The 12,326-nt window shown below is 40.9% G+C and overlaps 1 protein-coding gene across 2 annotated transcripts in view; it reads right to left on the bottom strand.

The window, feature by feature from the left end:
- Window positions 1–12,326, bottom strand: part of CSMD1 (CUB and Sushi multiple domains 1) — a 2,101,842-nt gene that overhangs the window by 784,485 nt on the left and 1,305,031 nt on the right. For both annotated transcript variants that reach the window (XM_032260320.1, XM_032260321.1), the window contains exon 7: window positions 3,304–3,381. In XM_032260320.1, coding sequence (XP_032116211.1) covers window positions 3,304–3,381 — 78 coding nt within the window. The remainder of the gene's footprint in view (window positions 1–3,303; window positions 3,382–12,326) is intronic.

Genomic DNA, 12,326 nt, shown 5'->3' on the forward strand with positions numbered 1-12,326 from the left:
ACTTTCAAAGGCTCTGCTTAGAAACGAGTGAATCTGGGGACACTACCAGGGACGGGGCAGTGGGATGGGAAGGAATCATCACTGAGCTGTGACCGCTTTCTAGGCTGGAGGCAACAAGGGGCAAAACTTGGTGCTGAAATCCAGAGGGAGAGGAATGCATAAGGTCTCCCTTTGCAAAGAGCTGTGACCTTTGGTTTTTGTGCCTTGGAGCAGAGCCAGCTTGAGGGGACCACAGGAGGCAGCTCAGCCTCCCATGCATGCCCCGGTGCTTCCCATGAGCAGAATACAGGAGCTTCTAGCAGGATCCACCCCTGTCTGGCTTTAGTGAAGGCAGCACTGGATGAAAACTTCCTAACAGGACAGCCTCCACTCTGCAGTGAACAGATAATTCCGACGGCTGCTGTTGCTTTACTCCAAAAGGAGTCTCATGAGGAAGAAAGATCCTAAACAAACAAAAACATCCAGCTTACAGAATAAAAACACACTAAGATGGAAGTAAACAGAGGGGGCTGTGGACCAAGAGCTAACAGACCCTAAGCTAGACATTTTCCATCAACAATTTTGCCATATCCACAACAAAACTCTTAGCTGGGGAAACGATTACATCACTTGTGCAAGAGAGACTTGTGTGCTTGGACCTAATCTCTAGAATATCAAGAGCTGTGGTCTCCCAGAGGAACCCAGATCTTGGGGTGAAGCAGAAGTGGAGAGACTCAAGTTAGTGGAATGGCTGGGAAAGGAATGAGGTCTGCACTGAAGGCCCCAGCACTTCCCTCCCTGTAGACAGAAGACGAAATCCTCATGTCAGCAACAGGCAACAGTGCCGCCAGTGTCACCGTGGGTATCGAACGTAAGGCACCTTCACATGCAATCTCTTGCAGACAGCAAAGGATTCGTGAGGAGCTGACAGAGAAGACGGGGCTGGGTGGAACGGCTCAGGCATGCAGGACGGGCTGGAACGTGACCTGGCGTGGGCACACCTGCCCTGCCCTCCACCCCGCGTGCTTCGCTTCCCTCCATTTTCATATGGAAGGCTCCTAAGACGTACAGAACACCCACTGCATGCCACACGCTGGAATAGGCCGTTTACACATTTCTTGGTTGATCTGCATGGCAACCCTGTGGAATGGATTACTATTTTATCACTAATTTTGTAAGCGATGACATTTGAACTTGAATAAGGCACACACGTGCACAGCTACGGAATCCTTCCACTCTCACTTCAAACCCTATGTCCTCTCCGCGGTGAACCAATTTCATTTTCTCCGTCATACCTTTCTACAGAATAATGCATTACCATTGATTACCTTCCTTGCCTTACAAGCTTCAGGGTTTCCATTCCTCATTTTCACTACTGATTAATTCCCATGTCTGACAAAAAAGTAGTTTAAAACTGTTAAAAGAAAGGACAGAACACTTTCCAATACCAAATGAGTCATCATGCATATGTCAATTTGTGTTCAGATAAGGATAGAAGAGATATTCTCCTTATTAAAAAGAAAAAGCTCTGCCTAAATGTTACAGTAGCAGAAAAATCTGACGCCCAATTGATCGGATATCAGACATGATATTGATTTAAATAAGAGTTTCGCCGGATATGGGGTTCTACATTGGATCTTCGATCATTTCTTCAGGGTTTTATCATAAAAATCATTTTCAAAATATTGTAATACTGTATCTTCCTCTACAGAACTTTCTACACTAAAAGTTAACAATATCAAAATATTAAGATTGTATTTAAAAAAAAAAATCCAAAGCCTTTATTCCTTTGGCTGTTTCTGTTTTTTCCTCCCTTGAGATTTCCCATCCTTTCCAGTCTAATTTCATTAAAGGGTGACTGGCTGTGTCTATTCAATAGAAAGTGCCATACAAACATTTATAGGGATTGGTTTTGTTTTCTTGGAAGGGGGAGAGATGTAAGGACCAGAGTGTTAGAATGTGGTGGCTCCTGCCTGCCTCTGAGGCCCAGGGGACAGGTTTATCTCTCTGTTCTCCCAACCTGCACAGGACTGAGCACAGACTATGAATTATTGTCACACAAGCCATTGTCAGAAAACCCTAAAGTGTTGAAGATGTAGGTCAATCTACAGCATCGTTTTCAAAAGTTTTTGATTATTTGTTTTTATGTAATTTTTAGCAGAATATTTGTTGCATATAAAACCTCAGGCAGAAGGCTGCTCTAGCATGCAGATGTAAATAGAGTTGGTTGACCCGAGGGAATTCAGATGTCCATCCCAGCCCTTCCACTAACTCCTAGGCAATGGAGAAACGACATGCACAGAGGCAAAACACCAGGGACAGGCATACCCACGGAGCAAGGCTGGAAACATCACACGAAAAGACTGCTAGGGAAGCAACCCAATGAAGAAAACACAACCAATGAGTGGAAAGTTCTAGAAGGAGCCTGAGCAGAAAACGATCCCTACTGGAGCTCGACCCACTTGGTATCTCAGTAGGGGATACTCATCTGCCATTTGTAAGAAAAGCAAACGCACAGTGAAGCTGGTATCCAGTAACTGTTATGACATGAGCAAGGCTGTGGGGGGAGAACAAACAGGGGAGACCTGACTGCACCTGCAGAGAAAGAAGAGGCCGCACAACAAGTCTCCAAGGATCATACAGGCTGTCGGCTTTCAGCTAAGTGACACAGGGCCCTTCTGGTAGAGAAGCACCATGACACAGTCTAGGCATGCCAGGAGTTCCTGTGGCTGAGAGGTGATGTGGGGCATCGAGGAAAAGGCAGCAGCATGGCAGGGGTGGCAGACACCTTCATTCCTCTCACAGCTGTTGATCGGGTGTCTGCCATGTCCTGGGCACCGGCAATAGTCATCAGCAAGACACACATGTCTGAGATCTTGTTTTCTCTTTGGAAGCATGTAGCCCTTTCCCCAAAGCTATTTTGCTCTCCAGGCAGTGAATGATCAATCACATTTTCACAGACAAAAGACTAGAACAGACTTCTCCTTTCCAGAGATCAGTCTGGCGTGTGTGGAGTGTGTTAGGACAGAGAGAGAGGGGTATGAAAATGCTGGACCGTGTCACATTTACTTGAGAGACACATCCGGAGGGTCCAGTCTCATCCAGTGATCAGGGCAGATGTGAACCACCAGAACCTTCCTCCTCAACAATGTGGAGTCAGGGCATGCTCTTTCTCCCAGAAAATGCTTTTGGATGTAGAAAGGAAGGAAGAGACAAAGTGGGGAAGGCAGTGGGTGAGATCGCCTTTCCTTCACGGCCCTGCGCACTCCCCTGCTCCCCCTCACGCTGTGTACCGGTCCCCGTACAGAAAGGAAAGGGACTCACAGACTGAGTTTTTATGGCTCCCATCCTTGCTTGGCAGCATCTTGACTCCTCTCGACTTCAACTCAATCGCCTTTTTCACTGGAAGAAACAAAACAAGACCATCAGTAGGTAAGACTTGGAGATCGTAAACCAACGTTTTATCCTCACAGCATGCCGCGTCGTAACTGCTTTCTATCAACCCCTGAAAATGGAAAATGTTCTAAGAGGTGAATGACACCAAGCGAGTGACGTCAAAGAGCTTCTAAACAATCAATGCGAGGCGATCAAGCAGCACGGTCACATCTGACAAAAACAGTCAGAAGCTAAAAATGACACGTGCTGCCGTTGACTTATTCATCCAGTCCTATTGACGGTGGGAGTGGCACATTCCAGAAATCATCATCATTTCCCCAAAGTGTTCAGACAGATCACTCTCTCCATGCATGCGTCCTGACTACAGAGTTGTCTAAATGTGCTATACTCATGAAAAAGTTTAGATGAAAACGCCAGTTGCTCATTCATGGATTCATACATTCCCTTAGTCATTTAAAGTTTGCAGAGCTTATAGCTTGAAGTGAACGCCAAGAATGACGCACTCAGACAGTTCCAGCTGAGCGGGGATGGGGGTAGCTCTTCTGAGAGAGTCTGCCCCAGCATCCGTCCACCAAGTATTTATGGAAAGAGCTTGTATTAACCACAGACACCTAGTAGATGGTCATTTGAGGTGGGCTGCTGAGGCACCTGTGACCCTGTACACACTCAAACTGCATTCTCAGGAGGCTGTTTTCAGTGTTCCTTATCACACCACACACTCCACTCCCTGTCCTGTTTCAGGGTCAAGGAGTTTCATTCCCATGCACAAATAACATACACAGTGCCCCAGTCATTTTCCATACCCCAGCCTGAAATGCCATGTACAAAAGCTTGAATATGTTGCTGTGCAGCCCCCACAAAGTTTAGCGAATCTGTAAGGATGGGGAGCAAGGAGAGGAAAGGCATGCTCTAACTGCTGTCCACAAAATGCTATGCACTGCTAGTCCCTCCAGACACTTCCCAGGCAGTGCAAAAGGCACATAGGATCCTGGTTTCTAGCCTCATAATTCTACTAGTTAAAGATGTTTCTTGAGTTACTAGGTCCTGCATTAAACATTTTAGGAAGTTTCTTTTTTTTTTTTTTTGTCATTTATGAAAAACCGTGGGGGATACATCTTGTGATTATAAAATGTTATGAACTTCTAAGCAACCCCACACTTGGCTTTACTAAGAGGCCAATGGAAACATTTCTGGGGTCCTCATATGAGACTGGACCTACAGCAGCTGCCAGCAGGCAGATCGGTTGCAAATATTTGCTTATGATGCGGTGGGCCCCATGACCTGGGTAAGTTAGTTCCCTCTGAGACTGACTGTGCAAATAGGTGTTAGGGTTAGTTTTATGTGTGAACCAGACTGCACCGTGAGGTGCTCAGGCATTGAACCACACAAGATTCCGGGTGTGTCTGTGAGGATGTTGCAGATGATATTAACATTGGAATCAGCAGACAGAATTGCAGACAGCTCTCCCCAGTGTGGTGGGCCTGGTCCAATCAGTTGAAGGCTCAAATAGAACAAAAGGCTGGCTTTCCCTGGAGGAGGAAAGACTCTTTCCTGTCTGATGGGCTTTAAATTGAAACAGCATTATTATTATTATTATTATTATTATTATTATTATTATTTTGCTGACTCGCCCCTTGGCAGGTCTTTGGTCTTGTCAGCCTCCATAATCACGTAAATCCTTATAGTAAAAGTGTGTGTGTGTGTGTGTGTGTGTGTGCGCGTGTGTGTGTACACATGCATGTAAGGAGATTTATATAGACATGAAGTACATACAGGGGACCCCTGAAGTATGCAAGGATTGAGGCATTGACCACTCTCCCACCACACACAGCCAAAAAACTGCGTATATCTTTTCGCTTGCCCAAAAACCTAACTGAAAATAGCCTACTGTTGACCAGATGCCTTACTGATCACATAAACAGTTGCTTACAACATAGATTCATATCTACATAGGCTTTACACGTTCATGACACAGCTTTTTCAGATTTTTTTTCAATATTTTTAGGCTATTTAGATATTTTCCTATAGCAGCCCAAAAAGACTAAGACAAGCACTTTTCCTGAGTATTTTACAATGGTAAGGAGAAGCGAGACACTGGAGGGAATATATAAACTTTGAGGAGCTCTTCCCAACAGTGTGGCTTAGGAATGAGGAAATAAGTCCAGCGTGGTTACATGGCTCAAACAAATTGTTGTCATCAGGGCCATGACTGGACCACAGGGATCTTGGTGTTGACTGTGCTCACAAATGGAAGACAAGGAGATGCACCATTTAGATCCCCCTCCAAGAAAGAGCTGGCCAGAGGGTCGCTGTCCATTCTCAGCCCCTTTCAGAGAAAGGCCAGAGACAGACAATCGCCCGTCCCAGGCTGACAACATCCAGCCCAGGGCCAACCCCATCCAAAAGGCACCGAGTCACAAATAGCCTGCACTAAGCAACTCTCAGAGGGTCACTTGCAGTGGTGCAGCCACAGCTCCTGATGTCTTCCTCCCCTTCTCTTCTGCCTCTTCATTTGTGTTTTTTCTCATCCTCATCTCCGTGTGGTGGTGACCGATACCACAGGAAAGGGAACACGAGATGGGAAATCTGCTTCCGCTACTGCAGTTCTGTTGGCTGCATACTCAGCTGCCTTCCGCAAGATTCTCCCCAGGACAATGTTTTCATCCAAAACGGCAAATGCGTCATCCCTACTTTCTTGTGCTGAAATAACTTTATCTTGAAGTTACTCACGAGAGAGGAGATTAATGCACAATAAATAACGAACAAGAAAATCAATGGGAAATAATAAAGAGCATAAAACTCCAAGCACATGTCACCCACTCTAAACAGATAAGACACACAGAACTCCATTCACTCAGAGTAGAAACAGAAATTCCAGCAATCTCTGGGGGACGATCACGGTACAGGAATACACAGGACCTATCTGAGAGCTGGATAAGCTAATAAATTTCATACTCTTGCAAATGAGTGTTTGATGGTCTGTAAAGCTAAATTTCCACCAGGGAATATATGTATTTATTTATTATTTTTCAATAAGATGGTGCTACACTGCTGTAGAAGATCTGCTCCCTGAGCTGTAATTCTCTTATTGCACAGCTCTGCTAATCTTGGAGACGTTGTACAAAAAGGGAAAGTGACTTGTGCATCCTGGGTCAACGGGTGTCTAGACACTTCTCCCCACATTTCCTTTGGGTCCTTCTCTTTTCTTCCTTCCACACCCTTCCTCTTCCTCCTTCCAACTTGCCTCAGAGCTGAGCAGAGAGAGGTTTTTATTTGCAAAGTAATAGAAGAGAGAGAGAGACATAGGAGAAAGAGAGAGAGAGAGAGAGAGAGAGAGGAGAAAACCAGAGCTTCTGAGGTAAGTCACCTATGGCAAATCCCTGCAATAGCCTGTACTTTCCCCTGAATTAATCTATTCAGTCATTCATTCTCACATCTTGGAATGAATGATACAAATCTCTTCTGATCGATAAAAAAGATAATTTTTGTGTCTAATATCAGACCTACTAAATCACAACCTTTAGAGGTAAGCTTGGTCCTTTTAGCTTTGTTTTATCAGTACAGTTATCTAGCTTTTGTATGAGGTGTTTTTTTTTTTGTTTGTTTTATTTTATGGAAGATAACTTCAATGCACAATAAAGTTAGTCTCACATTCCCTGGTCTCTCTTGGCTAAGATGATTCCTCAGTAATTCAGATTCAACAATTTCAAATAGATTGTGGTCTCCAGGGGCCAGGGCTGGGGGAACTGGGGAGATGCTGGTTAAAAGATTGACAATTTCGGTTTGGTAGGAGTAAGTTCAAGAGATCCCTGGTACCTCATAGTGACTACATTTAATAAAAATGTACTCTATGCTTCAAAGTTGCTGAGAGTTGATGTTAAGTTTTCTCATCGCAAACAAAGAAGTATGTGAGATTAAAAAAAAATTCCCTAAAACCAACAAACAAAAACTTCAAACAGATATGATCAATCTCTTTTCTCATAACAGCATTTAGGAAGGTAAATTCTGGTGGAAATATTTTTAGTTTAAGGGCTGAAAAGATCAAAAAACACAACCATAAATATACCTAAGGAATACACTAATTTTGTTTGCTGTTTTATTTAATTTAGTTTGTTTTCTCTTTTTTTCTTCTACGGCAGCTGCCTTCATTATAATCTCTCATGGGTTAGGTTAAAACACACTTTTTGTAGGTTGTTTGAAAATTTGAGGAAACTGTTACTATGCTGGAATGATAACGGATTCTTTTACTTTTTTTTTTTCCCCCATTTATTTATTTTATTGCATTTGACAAATCTCACTCTTGTCGCCCAGGCTAGATTGCAGTGACACAATCTCAGCTAACTACAACCTCCACCTCCCGGCTCAAGCTATCCTCCTGCCTCAGATTCCTGAATAGGTGGGATTATAGGCGCCCACCACCATGCCCGGCTAATTTGTGTACTTTTAGTAGAGACGGTGTTAGGCCATGTTGGCCAGGCTGGTCTCGAACTCCTGACCTCAGGTGATCCACCTACTTCAGCCTCCAAAAGTGCTGGGATTACAGGTGTGAGCCACTGTGCCTGGCTGACAATGGGTTATTATTTTTTTAAAGTGACAATAATGTAAGTAATGAATATAATTATTTCTACTTGTGGCCGCTACTTTCTCTGCCCTCTCGAGCCAGAACGTTCTGCCCTCTTCCTCTGCTGGTAAAGCTCAGCCTGCTCTCTGATCCCTGCCTGTCTTCCCATGTACTGGTCCCCCACAGCCAGATGCCCACATTCCTCAGGATCCACTGAGCTTCCAAGACCTCTCTAAGGAAGCCAAGTCCTATCTTCTGCTCTAACTACACCTGTACTTTCCTGCATTAGATAATACCATTCAGTGTCTTAAAGGCGGCACTGTTTACAATAGCAAAGACTTGGAACCAACCCAAATGCCCATCAATGATAGACTGGATAAAGAAAATGTGGCACATATACACCATGGAATAGTATGCAGCCATAAAAAAGGATGAGTTCATGTCCTTTGCAGGGACATGGATGAAGCTGGAAACCATCATTCTCAGCAAACTGACACGAGAACAGAAAACCAAACACCTCATGTTCTCACTCGTAAGTGGCTGTTGAACAATGAGAACACATGGACACAGGGAAATATCACACACCGGGGTCTGTTGGGGATGGGGGATAGGGGAGGGGTAGCAAGGGGTGGGGAGATTGGGGAGGGATAACATTAGGAGAAATGCCTAATGTAGGTGATGGGGGGTTGGAGGCAGCAAACCACCATGGCATGTGTGTACCTATGTAACAATCCTGCACATGTACCCCAGAACTTAAAGTCTAAAAAAAAAACCCAAAATATTGAATTACCATGTGGTTCAGCAATTCCTCTTCTGGGTATATATATACAAGAATTTAAAAGCAAGAACCTCAACAGTCATTAAAAAAAAAAAAAGAAGAAGACGCTTTACCTATAAATGTAACTTACTGAATATAAGGAGAGATGCTACTTCAAATCCTCACAAATCACAGAGGAAACTGTTTTGTGTATGTAGACCAACTATAGGCAAATTTGAAGAATTCAGGGTTTGAAAGAAGTGGGTGAAAATATATATCTTGTGTCTTGGACTTTTCATTAACTCACAGGTTTATTGTAATTTTATCAATGCCTCTTCTAGGCAAAAAGTTTTATTTAAGTAGAGCACTAAAAGAATATTACTGCTATTGGTGGTAATAACAGTGAAATCCTCGTAAATCCTTAGAATTGCAAGTGCTTACTATGCAAATGGATAGATAGGTAGAGATGGATAGATAGATAGATAGGCACATATACATGTACATATATATTTGATATATATAAATCTATAAAATATAAGTCTATAATACATGTTTATACTTATTTATAAAGTTAATAACATATTACATATTATATACATACACAATAAGCTCCATATATAACATTATAATCTATTGAGCTTCAATACTGTCAGAAATACTATTGTTCTCTAATTTATCTTACAATTACTAAATCAATAGATTTCTGTTAAATTTGAGAAGTAAGCAATCACACTCCCTAAGTCACTAATCTTTTACATTTACCTTCTCCTTTTATAGTATTACAGAAAATGGAGTTTCCACTTTCACTGTATGTATTAACTTACATGTGGGCAAACAGTATACTTAGAATTTTTTGGTCAGGTGTAGTGACTCATGCCCGTAATCCCAGCACTTTGGGAGGCTGAGGCGGGGGATCACCTGAAGTCAAAGCTCAAGAGCAACCTGACCAACATGGCAAAACCCTGTCTCTATTAAAAAAAAAAAAAATTGCCATCCAGGCACTGGGCATGTGCCTGTAGTCCCAGCTGCTTGGGAGCCTGAGGAACAAGAGTTGCTTGAACCCAGGAGGCAGAGGTTGCAGTAAGCCAAATACGCCACTGCACTCCAGCCTGGGTGAGACAGAGTGAGACTCTATTTAAAAAAAAAAAAAATTAATGGCTCATTGGTTGTTTGGAACATTTTTTTGTCTACTTTATTACTGCAAAATAAAAATTAACTTTTCTTGAATTATCTCAGAGCTTTATCAATTTTTATTTTTAAGTGAAACGTTCTGAATACAATACACCTGGAGAAATTTCAGTTCTTTACATTGTTTCGCTGATTCTAGAACTCTGTTTTTTCTTGGATCATTTACGCTATAATAAGTTATTTTCAAATATTAGAATTTAGAATTGCTTTCAAAATGTTTAATTTATTCATTAATAGATACAATTACATAATGCCCTTCCCCTCCAAATTTTAACATTTCTTCATTAGATTTTATTGTGTTTTACACTGAGGAAGAATCATCAAAATTCAGATCACTTTATATTTTAAACACACATTTAATTTTTTTTTGCAAATTACTCATCAAAATACCTCTGTAGTTAAACAGTCTAAGACTCATTAAATTTCTAAGTAGGCACTGATCCAATTTCTTATTCTCAGCTAATTATTGTTAATGTGTGATTTACATTGACACACTGTAAACATCAGTAGAAGCTGTGTCCCTACTGTGGCTGTTTTCCTGCAGGGAGGGACCCATCTTCCAGTCTAAAACCTGAGCCTCCGTGTCTGCCCTAAAGCTCATCACCTTGAAAACATGGTTCCATCATTTTTTTCCTGTTCTGCACGATCATTTTTTTCTTTTCTGCATGATCATTTTTTTCTGTTCTGCATGATTAACCCAATTATTTAAAAAATGCGTTACAAAGAAGGTAAATGATTCAACAGAGGTCACACAGGTTGAAGTGGTAGAAGCATTGTCTGCTCTGGTGAAGTCTGATACTAGAACCTGCTGATTTTGCCATAAGTCAACAGTCTGCTTCAGAAATTATACCCCTTACTTTAACCACATCTTACACTTAAAATTTTTCTTTTCATCAATAATTATTACATTTTAAAATAGAATACTTAATCATTAGTGAACATACCTTCCTATCATGCTAAGTTTTTTAAATTCAGCTTTTGATTAATCAATTCTTTAAACATTTATTTCAGAACCATTTTAATGAACTTGTATGCTAGTTGTTTAAATACAATTAATCATCTACTAATATCAGTCCCATTATAAAAAAAGATATACACTGAGTCACTCCGTATTAATTTTTTCTTTTCAATGAAATGCTTTTATTTATCAGTTATCATTATGGTGAAATATTCATGAAGATACTGTTGTAGGACTTTCTCCTTAGCTCAGCTGAACACAGGGTTCCTGTCACACATCCATAAAAGAATAGGCTGACAGGTTATTGCAGAATATTTGAAAAAATTTTTAAATGATGAAGAAGAAAAAAGTAACTGTATAACCCATCACCACAGACAACCACTGTTAGGATGTTTATGTATTTATTACGAATGCTATGTGCACTGTATATATAAGTTGATAGGCTAAAACGCTCACATAAAACTTATAGAATGAAAAGAAAGTTGTTAATATATGATTATTCTGCCTTTATTACCTCTTTGAACATTCTTTCCTAGGATATTTTTAATAGATTATTCGTAATGTACTTAATTCCTTTATTATTAGAAATTAGTTTTTCTACCTTATTGCAATTGCACCTTACACCAATCACCTATCAAATTCTGGTCAGTTTCCAAGAATAATTTGCTAGAATTAGGATTCTTTAGTCAAGGCTGTTAATCTGCTATGCTAAACTGATTTCTAGAACTATAGTACAAGTTTATTTCATCTGGTATATACAAGAATATCTTAACCAAAGCATCTTTTCCCACATTGAGTTTTAGTACCTGCAAATACTTAGTAATCTGGTAGTTGAAAAATGCTATGTTATTTTTATTTGCCTTTAAAATAATGCTCTATTGGATCATTTTTTTAAGAAAAATCTATTATTTCCTCAGGGTCTGTGGAAATTATTTTGAGAAGCTAGTTGCAAGTACAACAACTCTCTGTTTTTTTAAAAGTCTGGAAATAATTGTTGTCTTCACAAGGTTATTTTGACTGCATCTCCCATTATCAGCTTACAGAGATTCAGACATTCCTCCATTTTTTTTTTTTATTAGATTTTGGATGTCCTTGAATAGGGACCTTTGAGAAAAACTGACAACCAGGTTTTAGGAACTAGATTACCAAATTTTATTTCTACCCTTAAACCAGTCAGCGTCCTTTCCTGGTCAGGGAAACCATCCCCTTAAAGCCCCGTGTTGTAAGTCATCTTTGGCACTAGAAAAGACATAGGCACTTATGTACTTCACAAGGTGAACCGTTTTTATTGTTGATGCTCCTGATTGGTTACCAGAATCTTTTAGTTTAATATCGCTTCATAGCCCCGCTAAATTAAAAGATACATTTCTCCTATATGAAGTTATATTATTACACGTGTCAAGGTAGTGTGGAGGATTAGCGTGAGAGTGTCCACAAATCCTTGATGACCAGACTGTTACTAATATAAAGGGTAATTAGCTTAAGAT

The sequence above is a fragment of the Sapajus apella genome, unplaced genomic scaffold, assembly GCF_009761245.1.
Source record: "Sapajus apella isolate SASKATOON/1434 unplaced genomic scaffold, GSC_monkey_1.0 scaffold116, whole genome shotgun sequence".
Taxonomy (NCBI): Eukaryota; Metazoa; Chordata; class Mammalia; order Primates; family Cebidae; genus Sapajus; species Sapajus apella.